This window comes from Micropterus dolomieu, linkage group LG15, assembly GCF_021292245.1.
Source record: "Micropterus dolomieu isolate WLL.071019.BEF.003 ecotype Adirondacks linkage group LG15, ASM2129224v1, whole genome shotgun sequence".
Lineage (NCBI taxonomy): Eukaryota > Metazoa > Chordata > Actinopteri > Centrarchiformes > Centrarchidae > Micropterus > Micropterus dolomieu.
The window spans coordinates 6844633-6860001 of NC_060164.1; the positions used below are offsets into that span (position 1 = coordinate 6844633).

The following is a 15369-nucleotide window of genomic DNA, read 5'->3' on the forward strand; positions in this document are numbered from 1 at the left end:
ATGCAACATTAAGCTGATTTGATTTTGACAGTTACCTCTTCTTGGAAACAGTTGATAATTTTAATCTCGTGAACCTTCTCACTCCTGTATTCATCCATCATCTCTTTATTGACATAGTGACTTAATAACTTAGATTAAAAGCTTGTTTGTATAGTTTGATGCTATTTGGAGGAAGTTTTGTGATGTCAGAGGCCAAGAACAAACTAGCGGACAAAGATTGTCTCTTAAAAAGATGCTTTGGACCTGGCAAACTTTTCAGTCTCGAGGAGAGGCTGGAAGCTGTCACAGCTGGAAAAGAGTCCAGAAAATGGTGATTATTTAACAGTGTTCTAATTAATTGAACTTGAATCAGACAATAAAAAAACTTTTCTGGATTATTATTATTACCAAGTACAGTTACTCAAGATCTGCAGCCTATTTAATTACAATTTAGAGGTACTTGTACTTGCTTACTTGAGTATTTTCATTTTCTGCTACTTTTACTTCTACTCCAATACACTTCAGAGGCAAATCTTTTACTTTTCACTCCACTAAAATTTTTCGATCATTTTTATATAATCAACAAGTTTATGTTGTTTTATTAGAAATCAGGATCAGAATCAGCTTTATTGCCAAGTAAGTTTACACAGACATGGAATTTGCTTTGGTGACTCGGTGCATAACAATAAATATAAAAATATATAAATATTTACAAATAAATATGACAGGATTATATGACATTTTTAGGAGAATAGCAAAGAAGAACATGTGCAATTATATGTCCAATGTGTAAGATTGTGCAGGGAGTACCATCAGATTTACAAAGAGCTTCATGTGCTGCCTCCTGTCAGACAGGAAGTCTGTGATCCACCTGCAGGTTGAGTCAGGCAGGCTCACCTGGGGTTCCTGTCCAGCAGGATGGTCGGGATGATAGTGTTGATGACGGAGCTGAAATACACAAACAGGATCTTGGCATAGGCATTAATCATGTTAAAACATAAGACTTTATTGACCCCCGGGGGTAAATTCACAAGCAACCCAAAATAAGCCCCATCTCTACCAGCTGCAACATTAAAGTGATGAACACATGACCGCATCAATCATCTAACCTCTTGAGCTCTAATTTCATAAGCTACTATATGCACAGTTTTAAAACCACTAACACAATATTCTAATTAAAATGTGTTGATAATTTTCGTAAATGACTCCCAGTTTCCCAATGGACTGTGTTTTCATTGGTTCACTTCTATGTTGTTAATGACTTTTGTTTTGGTATTTCCTGTACAAACTGAAACTTTACAGTGAAAAGAGGCACAAAGGATGGGCCACAGGTAAACTTGTGAAGCAAAAATAGTGTGCTCACCTTTTTCTTTTTTTAACTTTGAATACACAAAAAGAGCTCCTCCCGATATGAGCTTGGTCTGAATATACTTTCAGAAAGTCTTGCTACCTGCCATGTGTTGTGTTATGTGTTAAGTAACATACAAATTTCATTTATTAGGATCCACATTAGCTGTAGCCAAAGCAACAGCTATTGTTCCTGGGATCCACACAATTACAGGAAGTAACACACCAACACAGCAAAGACAATACAACAATACACAAACACGATACAACATCCTACATAATCCAGCTCTCATCAGTAAAAATCACTCAACAGAACTAACAGAAGAAAAAGAAAATAAGAAACTATTATCTAGACATTACATTGCACTATCTAGAGTCTGAGCATTCTGGGATGAGGAAAGCTGTTTTGCCAGAAGATGTTGTTTCAATGACATCTTAAAGCTATTTTTAGTTCTCCTGAATAATATGCTCAGGCACAGTGTTCCATGCAACTATATACATTACAGTGTTCTTCATCGTACTGGTTTTCGTTTTGGGTAGTGTAAATCTACTCTCATTAGCTTGCCTGGTATAATAGTGATGCACATCTGAGCTAGCTCTATATAATACCTCTATTTAATAGCTCTACATATTAATCTTGGTAATTTAGTAAATGAAATCTTTTTTATAAAATGGAGCAAAGAGGCAGTACATCTATATTTTACCTTTAGCCAGGTTAAACAGCTACACATTGTATTTACATTTGTTCCATATGAGCATCGAAGTGTCCAACGTGCTGCTTTATTCTGAGCTACTTGAAATTTTGTCATGGAAGTCATGGAAGCACTGGACCAAACCACTGAGCAATAATCCAGATGAGATACAACTATAAGGCCTTAATAATCATCAGTCATTACATTTTTTGTTAAAAATGTAGAACATCTCCTAATCACTGAAAGACAGTAATTAATTTGTACACACAGCATAGAACAATGGATCTAAGCAGCTTCCTTGAGGAACTCCACAGCTAATAGGTTTGTCATCAGAAAAACTTTCAATAAAGAAAACTCTTTGTTTCCTGTTGGTCAAATAGCTCTCTGGCCAAAGAATTTCAGTCTGATTAAATCCATAACATTTAAGTTTGTCTAATAACAACCCATGATCAATTATATCAAAAGCTGTGCTGAAGTCCAATAATATAGCACCTAGGCCCACTAATTTGTTACTGTTAATTTCTTTGAGCCAATCATCTGACATTGAGCAGTTTCAATGGAGTTCCCCTCTCTATAAGCATGCTGGTAATCTGTGATCAAATCATTAACTGAAAAATAAAATTGTATTTGTTCATAAACAATTCTCTCCATGATCTTACTTAAAGCAGGTAAAAGACTAATTGGACAACTATTAGGGCACGAAAACGGTACATTTCCATTCTTAGATAATGGTATAATCTTTGCAGTGTTCCAAGCTTGTGGACAAACACATTTCTTCAAACTCAGGTTAAATACTACTACTACTACTATTTTTAATAGTTTCCCATCCAAATTATCGATACCTGATGGTTTGTCTTTACATCCAGATAACACTTTTTCCACATAGCTGACAGAAGCTAACTTCAGTAAATTTGAACTTTGAAGTTATTAGTTCATGTTATTGCTTATTTTTTGTTTGGTCCATTTCATTCCTAAATTTGTTTACTTTACATTTAAAATAATTACTAAAATAATTAGCAATATCAACTGGTTCCACCCATAATATCATTAAAAGTATCCCACAGCTTTTTATTGTCAATTAAAGTCTGGTTCTAAAGTCGTGTAACATGTCATTATTTTGGTATTTTTATTATAGCCTAATACACATTTTTTGGCATTGCAAAAAAAAAAATAAAAATCATCCAGCTATCACACGGTGGAGTTTCTCCAGAGTGACTGGTCCTGTTTAGCATAGAGGATCTTCGGCTGCGTGTTTGCACCAGTAGGAAGCCGCCTGTTGACAGAAGGCAGGACTGGGCTCTCGGAGCGGGGGTTCGGTTGGTAGCCGGAGGAGTAGCTGACCGTCATGGACAGGGCGGCCGTGGTGAAGGTCGGAGCCGCGGCCAGCGCCAGCGTCTGTGCCCTGTTCGGCGGCGTGGTTCTGGCCCAGTACATCGTCGCCAAGAAGAAGCGAGCGGGCAAGAAAACCAGGATCATAGAGATGGTGAGTAAAAGCAGACACCGCAGCTGCGTCAAGACGGCATGAGGCGGGCAGATATGATAAGAAACAGGAAGCGGGGCAGTGCACCTTCTAAATAAAAGCGCGCAGCTAAAGATTAGGATCCCTTTTTATTTTTAACGCCAGGCTTGTTATAAATTAGGGGCGATGTATTATTGGATATTCGGTAAACTGTGGAAAAGGGAAACCATGTTACCTGTAGCCATTTTGTTCATCATTATGTGTGAACATCTTATTAGAGGAATCTTTATATTGAATTATGTCTCATATTTAGGAATAACCAGTGGTTTAAAATGTGATAGAGTAAGTAAGGTATTAAATACATTGCTGTTATTTCTGTTATATGTATTTTAGCGTATGCAACATTCAAAGGACTTTGCCACACGTGCGCCTCTACTCGAAAATCATGTCCGGAAATGCGTTCCTGTTATCTTGACAGTAGGGGCTCTGCACGGTGCTCTGCGCAGGCGCGGATGCTCACACAGCAACTGTCTTTAGAGGTCACCAGCTAGCTTTTCTCTAACAGAAAGAGCTGCAGCTTTTCAGTTTGAGACCAGAGAGCTTTGACAGCTGACCCCCTGTGTCAGGGATTCTCTGTGCAGCTCTTTTCACTGTCCTGGAAACAGCCTTGTGCTGCTGCTGCTGCTGTCTGTTGTTAAACAGGCAGCAAGAAGGTTATGCAAGCTGCAGCAGCACATACAATAAACTCAGTCCAGCACCTTAACTTGTCCGACAGGAATCCGGCTTCCACACAAACTGCAAACAAATAAGGAAAATAGTGTATGACCCTTGCAATTTTTGTACCACAAAAACCTTTTCAAGAACTTTTCTGAAGTATCACGTTGATCAAACCTGAAAAGTGCCCAGCTGTAAGAAACAACTTTGAATCCAGTGTGCACACACAACAGATAAGCATTTGCATTTTCCTGAAGAATATTGCAAACATAATTATAATTGTAGTTTAAAAAGAATTTATAATGACTTTACAAAGGCAATATTTTATTACCCTTTATTCAACACGAACCCCATCCCTCAAATACACATGTGTAGTTCAACCAAACAAACATTACATATACCTTTATTTTCTCCTATTTGGTTATGTGTTGCGTGAACTTGATTTAACAGGGCTTATAGAAGATATTTAGACTTTGAATGTTGCTTCTGTTTGAAGGCGTTGCTGTAGACTGTATAATCTGTATGATTCATGTCTGAGTTATTTGACTCCACCTGTACAGCTATTTGTTTGCACTGTCTATATATACACACACACACACACACACACACACACACACACACACACACAATGACACTCAAACACACACAAGCATCTACTGGTAAAGATATCCACTCAAATTCAGCTGCCAATGTCACCATCAATTACAGTAGAAACCATTTTCAAGGTTGCCACCACAGCAGTCAGATGATCTGCCTGCAGAAAAAACATTTATGGTTTTATTGCTTTTAATTTTCCTGGCAAGTAACTTCCTCTCATTATGTCATTGTAAGTGTTTATCTGTGTTGGTGTGTTGCAATAGTCTGAAGTGTGAAGCTGAGTTTTACAAGTTACAAGGTCAATGTATTTATCATTTTGCAACACACAAAACTATGTACACTTGATGGGTAGATATACAAGTCATTTGCCAGTTGGTGATGTTTCCAGTCAGGATGCTTTCTCTTGCTCCAGTGTTCCCCACACTAAGGCTTTACTTGGGCGGGCTGCCAAGGGAGATTAACAGCCGCCCAAGTAAATTTGGCGACCCATTTCAAAATCGTTCCTCTCACTCGGTCGCTCTCTCTCTCTCGCAAACACGGACAACAGACCAGTCTGTGAATTGAATGGTTGGTGTCATAAAAACACGCCGCACAAATCTGTCCAATGTTGAATGATGAAATGATCAGGCCTTGCTCCCACGAGGTCTACTGACGTTTTGCAGCGCAGGTGTTGTGGCGAATTCTGCATGCCTGCCGTGAATTGCATACACCTCGCGGGAGGTAACGCTCTTTTATGCTGAGAAAAGAGGTGGATGCAAATTTCGGCAGATAGCCTACAACATCCGTTTTGCCGAGTTATGCATTCACTTATTAAGGTCCTTTTAGGACACTTTGCTGTTCACGTTTTTTGAACGTGGTTAACGCCACATGTTTTTGCTGAATGTCAAGAAATGGTGGTCTTATAATATAGTTATATCTCATAACCTCCACTTATGAAGACAGGGGTTCGTGTCTTTTGCTCTTTTTAATGAAAATCAACTCAGCTACTTGGTTTTGCTGACACTGAGCGGAGAAGTGAGCATAAAAGGTGTTAAGTTCATCAGGTAATGTGGCCTCACACAGGATGGCTGCTCCTTCTGTTGTAGTCTGTGATGTTTTTGATCGTCTGCCACATATATTTGGTGTTGTTGCTGGTGAGGTCTCCAGTCTGTGCTGATGTCTCCGCTTTGACTCCTTGATGCCAGCTTTCAGTCTCGCTCTAGTGGTACAAACTGTAAACTGCAACATTTTGGTGTGGGAAATCTGGGTTCGGTTCCCACTGCGACATCTATCAATGTGTCCCTGAGCAAGACACTTAACCCCTAGTTGCTCCAGAGGCGTGCGACCTCTGACATATATAGCAATTGTAAGTCGTTTTGGATAAAAAACATCAGCTAAATGACACATTTTTATTTTCTCATTTTACAACCCTGTTGTAATATGATGATACATTTTTCCATACATTGAATGCTTCCTTGTCATCTCACTGAAAACACTTAAAAAAGTCCTGTAGAGCTGCTGTAGCTTAATCTGTCCACACTTTTTATGGAAAACAAATGGTTTTACTGTTGGTTTGACCCTTTTAATCAGCTGGGTGTAAGTAGGCAGGAGAAGCAGGGGAATTATACAGAAAAGCTCTTCTGGTTATGCAAAATAAAACGTAATTCCTTTTGTTGCATTCCAGTCCATGATTAAAGGTTTGAAGTACTCTGACCTTTGACCGCTTTACATCTGGTTGTTTGCATCATTGTTGATTTCGAAACTGAAACTTTGAACTGCCAGTTTGTGAAATGACAGTTGTGATGTAAAGTAACCAATGAGAATGAGATGCCAAACACTCTTATCTCTGAATCTCAGAGATAAGACATGAAACCATGCACTTTGTAGTGCATTTGCCAGTGGATTTCTAATAGTGTTGGCCACAGTAACTGCGAGCGACTCAGTCAACCCATAAGCTGACACTGATATATTTACAGCGCAGTGAGCAGGAGAAGAGAGGGGAGCTTGTTCCCGCTGATGTGATTTAGCTTCATTAACAGGGCTAAAAAGTCAAAGGGAGGCTGATTTTAGCAGTCAAGATTACGTTAATGAGCCTATTTAGTGTATTTTCAGTTAATGTTGCAAATTGTTTGTGTTAAACAACACCATAAGAGACAAAAACAGTGCATCAAAAGAGCATGGCATTATTATTTAGACTTTGTAACTGAAGGAAATAGACTAAATTGTCACAGCACACAAAATGCATGGAAGTCAGTCACCTTTTGTTTGTTCTGCTCATCTGCAAATCTGTCGCCTGGGAAAAGAATGACACTACATTATGAGTTTTGGGATGTAGTAGCCACTGCAGCATCTGGATATAAACAGTTTGCTAGTTTCCTGTCCCAACCTTCAGCATGGAAACCAGTGACCATCTGCTTTTGATGATGCACGATTCTACAGAAGCATAAACATCCGCACTGAACCCCAAGGAGTCTAAAACCACACGACGGCAACTCCATTTGGTGTCCTGTTTTTACACAGACATTCCTTCACTGAGCCAGTTTTGTGACGCCAGTAGTTCACTTAAACTCTGACGAAAACTCTAAAAACCCATTTGTGTCACATCAAAAAATATTTGGCCGTTACAGAAAAGCAAAGCACATTGTTTTTTTTCATTCTTAAAAACCACTGCGGTTTTTGTTTATTGCACACCTGCTCATTACCAGCACGACTTTGGTAACGGGTTACTGCTGGTTGTTACATGTCTGTCTGTTTGCTCACGCTTTCAGCAGCAGTGACTCTAAACAAAACAATAAAAATATCCAGTCCAGTACAAAGGAATCAAAGACATATATATACACACACACACACACACACACACACACACACACACACACACACACACACACACACACACACACACACACACACACACACACACACACACACACAAACCCTTAATGAAATTCCAATTATCTTGGGCTGGCCTATCTGGCCATGGCTTCACCAAAAGTCTACCATCTGGTAGCAGAACTCACCACAGCTGATGGTGCAAACAAACTTTTAAAAGGCTTGACAGTGTGGATATTTCACAATTAAGCTAACATTTCCACCAATTATGTAAAATCACAAAAAACAGCAAATAAAAAAAACTATTAAAGATTAAATTATATTTTATCTAAATTAAAATCCCATATACTGTGCCAAAGAAAGGATTTCTAATGTTACTTATTGTGTATGCAAACATACAGTATCTCACCTTGAATGATAAAAAGTCCTCTATTTTTTAGTTAATCAATATGTTACAAGTTTTGTCTTTCTAACATTTTAACACTTTTGTATGGAAAGTTTAATACAGTTGTGGCTCAGTCATTGTTATATTTATCTGCTATGTGTCTCCAAAATAAGTCTGAAGGCATCACACGTTAATATCTCATTTATTTTGCAACTATAAATGAAATGTTAGGAAGCACTGTGGCTAAAAGTCTATTAGGATTTATTAAGTTACATAAGGCGCCAAGAAGTCCCCTTTCACTTCTCGTGTAACTGCTCTCCATGTGATAATAACCATAATCTGAGATTAGCCCGAGGCAACAGAAGTGGAAGTGTGGCCTGTAACCTGGCGGTTTTAACAGCAGATCAGGGGATTATGGCCCTCAAACAATGTGGGCCAAGATGGTGTACATATTGCTGCACCATCTGAGATTTGGAGAGTAGTTTGTGAACAGGTAAAATACGAAAATCTCCCATTAAAAGTGCATGAGTCTGAAAGGGTGTTTATCAGTGCTGTGGTCTCAATAAATCACAGTATGTGGGATGCATTAATTTTTCTTACGTACTTGGGACCACATGAGAGATAAATAATTGATCTATCTAGTGGTCCGAGAAAATGAGACTGACAGAATAATTTGTCTGTCTGTCCTTCCCATCTGCCAACATTGAATTCTGTAATTCAGCTTGTTCCCCCGTTATACACCCACTCAATCCACTCTACTGTATTTTAACTGTACTTAGCTCTACTTTGAATTCAAATAATGCCTCACTTGCACTTTGAATTGTGTGTTGAGTTTAGAAGAAGATGCATGGAATGTGATTCATTTACTCAGTGCTTTGAGTGTTTTTCTACCTCACTACTTTTTGGAGAGAAATACTGTAATTTATACTTGTACATTAATCGTTCAGCTGTAGTTACTGTTTTTATTACAGATTGCGATTTTTACATACAGAATAATGAGCTAGTAAAATATGATATGTTGGTATAAACTACCCAACAATTTACAACTTAACTAAAGTTTGTTCGATCTTGACTGGCTCTAAAATAACAAATTCAGTTTACACGTTATTGCATCAATAACAATAATACATAACAGATAATAATATAATCTAATCCACACTGTAAAAATGAGCCATTCTTCATAATGAGTACTAACTGGTGAGTACTTACTTAACTTAAGTAAAATGGGAGTGCAGGACTTTTACTTCTAATGGAGTACTTTTACACCAAGGTATTGCTACTTTTACTTAAGTAAAGGATCTAATATTTCTTCCACCTCTTCTGCTTTATTTGCTGGCGTCGTCCTTTGTCAGAAGCACATGTAGCTCCTGTCACTGTATTGACAAACTCAAAGCTTGGGTGTAGAGGCAGGTTATGAATGATTAAACACTGTCGGAGGCCTAGAATAATACCCGTCTCTGGTATTGGGTCATGGACACAAGCTGATGCTGTCTGGTCATTTTGCGATGGACTGGTTAGCTGTGCAATTAGGCATATAATCCCATCTACCATTTGGTTCATTGATTACAGATTGATGTAGTTTGCCAGCTGCTGCTTGTCTTGTTTGAGGGCCTTGTCTCAGACGTGGCCCGGACCTTCCGTGTCTTCCACCCCCTTTATTTTTTTTACAACCCCTCACATGATTGGCTTGTCTGAGCACCGGTGGCTGAGCCATGCCCTCTGTCAAAAGCCATATGTCACAACTGAGGAGTGACCCGTCTGCTCTGATAGAAACATCTACCCTCGTAAATCCAGCTCTCCTTATGGAGATATGGAGATTAGCACACAAAGCGTATGTTTCAGTACAGGAGAAAGTGTAAGAAAGGATTCCCACTGCATGTGTGGTTTGAATTGATAAATCTCATTATCGTCACTGGATTACCTTTAAAAGAGCAGTGTGAATGAGCTCATACTTAAATTTAAGGAGCCTAAACACATCACAAGTGTGCTAATACTTTTGGTTTCCAACGTATGGGCTTTTATTGCTGGTTTTGTAACAAACTTTGAGGATCGTGACTTTCACATTGCTTCAACATTACTGTTATTATCGTGTTGATGCAGCCGTAATCAAAATGAGAGAGCAAAACATATTTTGAAACATCATGGCAGTTTCCAGTATAAGTAAGCTATCCATGAAAGAATTAAAAACATTTTCCAAACATTGGATCGCATTCAAAGCCCACTGATATTTACTAATTAGCAACACATAGAGCACCCTGTTAACAAGTAGGCCTGGCAGCTGGTCAGATGAGCCTCGGAGTATAATTAGGTCATGTAAGGTGAATGTAATTTTATGCCTATTTGAACTTTCTTCCCCTCTAATTGGACTGATTAGCAAAGCTTAATTGGCTTCTGAGCTTTCCTTTTTGTTAGAATTTGGCATCAGCTTAAGCTAATAGGGCTCTGATTACCGCATAGTCAAAACAAGTTCTCAGTAATGACAGCATACATGTTCATTTTAACCCACATTAATGTCAGGTGTAGCAAGATAAGTTACATTAACCTCCTTGAATACATGAGGGAAGAAACCGCAACATACAAATGATTTTCATGTCAACCATGAGACACCATAAACTTCATCAGATGCAAATAGAGCAGAATGATTTTAGGTGCTGTCTAAGCAGCATGCAGAAGTATAACTTGTTCCAGCAAAGCAAACACATCACTCATCTGAATAAATATAACTTTATTCTGAGAAGGTCAAAACTATTTTACAATGTGCAACTTTACATCGGTTGAGTATGTGTGCTTTCAAACGTTTCTTCAATATGTTTTCAAAGTGACTTGAATTTATCTTAAAGTTTAATAATCATAATAATCTGCAGGACACATTTGATTTGTTTACCACAAAACAGAAACAAAGACACTTCCACTAGTTTTTAGTCTAATCTGATAAAATAGTAATATCCGATATAATACAACTGAAATACCTCTTTGTCGATACAAAGATTAATTAAATCACCTAAAATCAAAACACAGTTTAAAGTGTTTCAGCTACTAACCAAGACTGAGACTCACCTAACAGCATGTTATTAACGCAAGAAACGGTGCGCAGACACAGTGTGTTTGTTAAAATCTACAATATTGCTTTGTCAGCCATTGGCATGCATGCACATGGAAAAAAACATGGTGCAAAAATGTGAACCAGTAATGAACCTCAAGAAATGATTTAGGTAAATGTAGAATGAATCCCGCCTGGCTGGAGCCATTTCAATAAAATGATCTAAATGGCACATTCAAATGTCTATTAATATACTCTAAATGGTTTCTGATTATTAATAAACAATAACTTATAACTACTTTTCATATAAACTTTAAAATAAACTACCAGTACAGGTATATATAATTTGTAATAAAAATAAGTGGGGCTAGCACCACTTTGGGAAAAGGACTAACGATTAAGGACAGATGTCATCCCCAACATTCAGGAACAACCTCACTATTATAGCTAAATATAGTGTAGAAAACTAATATGAGTCATTCAAACATGTCGGAGAACAATATTCAACTCCACTGATGGCTCATGAGCTAAGACTTTGCAAATCTGTGATTTTTCTGTATGCAAAACACTCTTCATATGACTTGAGTAAATAGGAATGGTGACAAACCCACTATCACTGCTGATAGCTTTAACACAATAATTCTTTGCCATTCTATTCTGACTGTGTCACTTCAAATGCATCACACAAATCACATGACAATCTGCTCAGATCATCATTCTCCTATTAGCCCTCTTTTGTTTTGACCTCAGGGACGTTACAGAGCGTGCTGGGAGGCCTCTGAGGGTCAGCATGCTGGAGTCTTTGCAGGTCGCTCACAGCTCCTCACTCTCCAGCATCACCTCAGGAGGGGAGCTGGAGAACAGGATGGGGCTGGTCTCCGACGTGGGGAACGCTGACTTGATGTCGAGCCCCTGGCCTGTCAGAGCTGCATAGCGGCTGCCTGTGCGTGGAGCCTTCTTCATGGGTGCGGGGATGCTCTGATGCCACTGTGCTGAAGGTGCAGCAGATAGCTAGTATTACTACTTAGAGGGACATGCTAAAATGAGGCACATTTCTTAATAAAACTGATTTGTTTACACAGCTACACAGAATATTAACCATAGATATCAAGCCTGCAGGTGCAGGACACAATTCCAGCCTCGTTTTTTGCTGACACCGTGTACCAGCCAGCATCATCTTTAGTAGTTGGCTGGATAAGGAGACACACATATCCTGTTGCATCCTGGGTCATGCTGAAATAAAGAGATAATGCAGAATTAATTTCAGTTCCAATTATAGAGGGCTTTGAAATTATTAAGGTGCAATACATGCAACACAGATACACTGAGAGGCACAGAACTCCTTCTAACCTGATTCTGTCTTTAGTTTTGGGAATGGTGTCATTGTCTTTCTTCCAGAAGATGACTGGAGGGGGCATACCCACCACCCGACACTCCAGCCTGACTGGAGTTCCATCAGGAATACCCATGTTCTGCAGCTTCTCCAAAAACTGGGGAGGGTGCTTCATCTCTTTCTCTAAAGTGGACATGACTTCCATTACTGGAACTTCCAAACAGGTCATGGGACATCAAACTGAAGCATTCAGTTAGTCTGTGTCAGTAAGGTAATTCAGTCCTTACCCACAACTTTCAGTTCCAGACTAAAGGAGCTCTGCCCTGCTTTGTTGCTTGCAATGCACGTGTATGTGCCAGCGTCATTCTGCGTCAGAGGATCAATGACCAGAGAATGGATGCCATTCTCCCGCACTAGCATCTTGTGGTAAATGTCTGGATAGATTGGACTCCCGTTGACCAACCACATCAGCTCTGGGTTGGGTAGGCCACTCACCTGGAAGACAAACTGAGGCAAGGTGAGGCAAAAATGCAATATTTCACGTCACTATATTACATGCCAGGATCTGTTGCCTACCTTACAGTCTAGTCTACACAGTCTTCCCTCGTGAGCCAGCATGTCCCCCGGAGCCTGGAGGAAGTGAGGCCGGAAAAAGCGCTCTTGGGTTTGCTCACTTTCAACTTCCTGTATACGGGCTCGCACCCTGAAGAACATGAAGAGGTGAGCAGAGCATGTTACTGGGCACAGACACATACTTTAACATTAATCTATGTCTGCGTTTGTTGTGGTGCATGTTAGTATTTTAGTAGAGACATGATCCCGAAATATCAATATTGTCAGTGAGAAACATCAATAATTGGCGGGTTCCTCGTGCTGCAGGGGGATTCTTCTTACCTCTGCAGATAACACTGCACACTCAGTCCTGCTCACCTCTGAGAGTGAATAGGTGTCAGTCGGCTTCGGGGAGGTCCCGTTTGAACTAACAAATGTCCCGAGCAGCTGATTCGGCCCTGGTGGTTATCAAATAGCAAATAGCAAATCAGTTCATGCAGCTGGAGAGAAGGTGTTGACAACATGAACAGGAAGCCGAGTGCGAAGTATCACCTGTGGATTAGCTGCCATGATGGTGTAGTTGCCGTCGTCATCGCTGGTCGTGGACTCTATATGCAAAGCACACGTCCCATCCCCCTCTCTTATCTTCTTGTAATGGATGTTCTTTCTCAAGATCTGTTTGCCATCTTTGAACCAGTAAACCTGACGAGAGACACAGATGTGAAGGATAAATGTGAGGGATGAAAGTGAATCATCATGCGTGTCATTTGCACAGTCAGTGACCTCTCACCTTTGGAACAGGGATTCCCACTATTTTACATGACAAAGTGACAGGCACGCCTTCCATGGCTCTGAAGTTCTTCAGCTTCTTGTCAAATATGGGTGCGATACATTTCCCTGTAGGGACGTCATCGTGCTGCACCTCATCATCCGACTCCTCCACAGGCGTTCGCTCCAAGCGAAATTCAATCTCGCTCATTAGTCTCTGCTCAAAGCTGGACACTTTGTACTCCTGGAAAAGGAAAAGCACCACATTAAAGTAATCCCCACGGTCGACACTGCATGCATACTGTACATTGGACGTGGACGCTTCACACATACAAATAAGCGTCAAAAGCTCTTAGAGAGGTATGCAATAATCAGGAACATGAGACAACATGCATCTGTTCTCCATGTAACAACAGTAGAATTGAAGTCACAATCTATGTATCTCACATCCTAAAACAAAAAGATACAGACTGTGACTTTAATCCACTTGGTGATAAGAATCATGCAGAGGCAGCTGTCTGACAGTATCGCACCTGGCTGGTAAAACAATTTGCTCATTCCACCAAACACAATAATGCTGAAGTTAAAACAGAGAACAGATGAAGATTAACTGTAGAGGTGAACTGCAGACTTGAAACACATACTTTCCAGACATTTAAACACATTTTTTGATTCTTATTAAGAACCTTTTGATCTCTTTATCTTTCATCTACAGTATGGGCTAGCAGAAGAACAAAACTAGCAAGAGATTGTTACAGTTTGTGACATACAGGGACAATGTGCATGTTTGTAAGTTGGGTTTATTTGTTTGTTTGCTTTTTCAGAAAAGTTGCAAAGAAGGACTGTGTCATGTTGGCCTTTTGGAAAAATCTGAAATGCAAACAGAACAAAGGGGCTGCAAGCTTCAGTGGGGGAAAAGTAAAATGAGTTGGAGAAAACAGCACTACACAACAGTTGAGTCTTTACATTTTAAACCTAAAATGTGTTTTTCAGATTATTAGTGCAGGTTATACAGGTGCTGGTCATATAATTAGAATATCATCAAAAAGTTGATTTATTTCAGTAATTCCATTCAAAAAGTGAAACTTGGATATTATATTCATTCATTACACACAGAGTGATATATTTCAAATGTTTATTTCATTTAATTGTGATGATTAAAACTGACCCCATAGATTTTCTATAGGGTTAAGGTCAGGCCAGTTTGCTGGCAATTAAGAACAGGGATACCATGGTCCTTAAACCAGGTACTGGTAGCTTTGGCACTGTGTGCAGGTGCCAAGTCCTGTTGGAAAATGAAATCTGCATCTCCATAAAGTTGGTCAGCAGCAGGAAGCATGAAGTGCTCTAAAACTTCCTGGTAGACGGCTGCGTTGACCTTGGACCTCAGAAAACACAGTGGACCAACACCAGCAGATGACATGGCACCCCAAACCATCACTGACTGTCGAAACTTTACACTGGACTTCAAGCAACGTGGATTCTGTGCCTCTCCTCTCTTCCTCCAGACTCTGGGACCTTGATTTCCAAAGGAAATGCAAAATTTACTTTCATCAGAGAACATAACTTTGGACCACTCAGCAGCAGTCCAGTCCTTTTTGTCTTTAGCCCAGGCGAGATGCTTCTGACGCTGTGTCTTGTTCAAGAGTGGCTTGACACAAGGAATGCGACAGCTGAAACCCATGTCTTGCATAC

The 15369-nt window shown here is 39.6% G+C and overlaps 1 protein-coding gene across 3 annotated transcripts in view; it reads right to left on the minus strand.

Moving 5' to 3' along the window:
* Window positions 1-10691: 10691 nt before the first annotated feature.
* Window positions 10692-15369, minus strand: part of mypn (myopalladin) — a 20537-nt gene continuing 15859 nt past the window's right edge. For all 3 annotated transcript variants that reach the window (XM_046070651.1, XM_046070649.1, XM_046070650.1), the window contains 8 exons: window positions 13697-13918; window positions 13459-13608; window positions 13285-13364; window positions 12931-13057; window positions 12642-12849; window positions 12372-12537; window positions 12121-12254; window positions 10692-12013 (listed from right to left, as the gene is read on the minus strand). In XM_046070651.1, the coding sequence (XP_045926607.1) occupies window positions 11835-12013; window positions 12121-12254; window positions 12372-12537; window positions 12642-12849; window positions 12931-13057; window positions 13285-13364; window positions 13459-13608; window positions 13697-13918 (1266 nt within the window). In that variant the 3' untranslated portion in view covers window positions 10692-11834. The remainder of the gene's footprint in view (window positions 12014-12120; window positions 12255-12371; window positions 12538-12641; window positions 12850-12930; window positions 13058-13284; window positions 13365-13458; window positions 13609-13696; window positions 13919-15369) is intronic.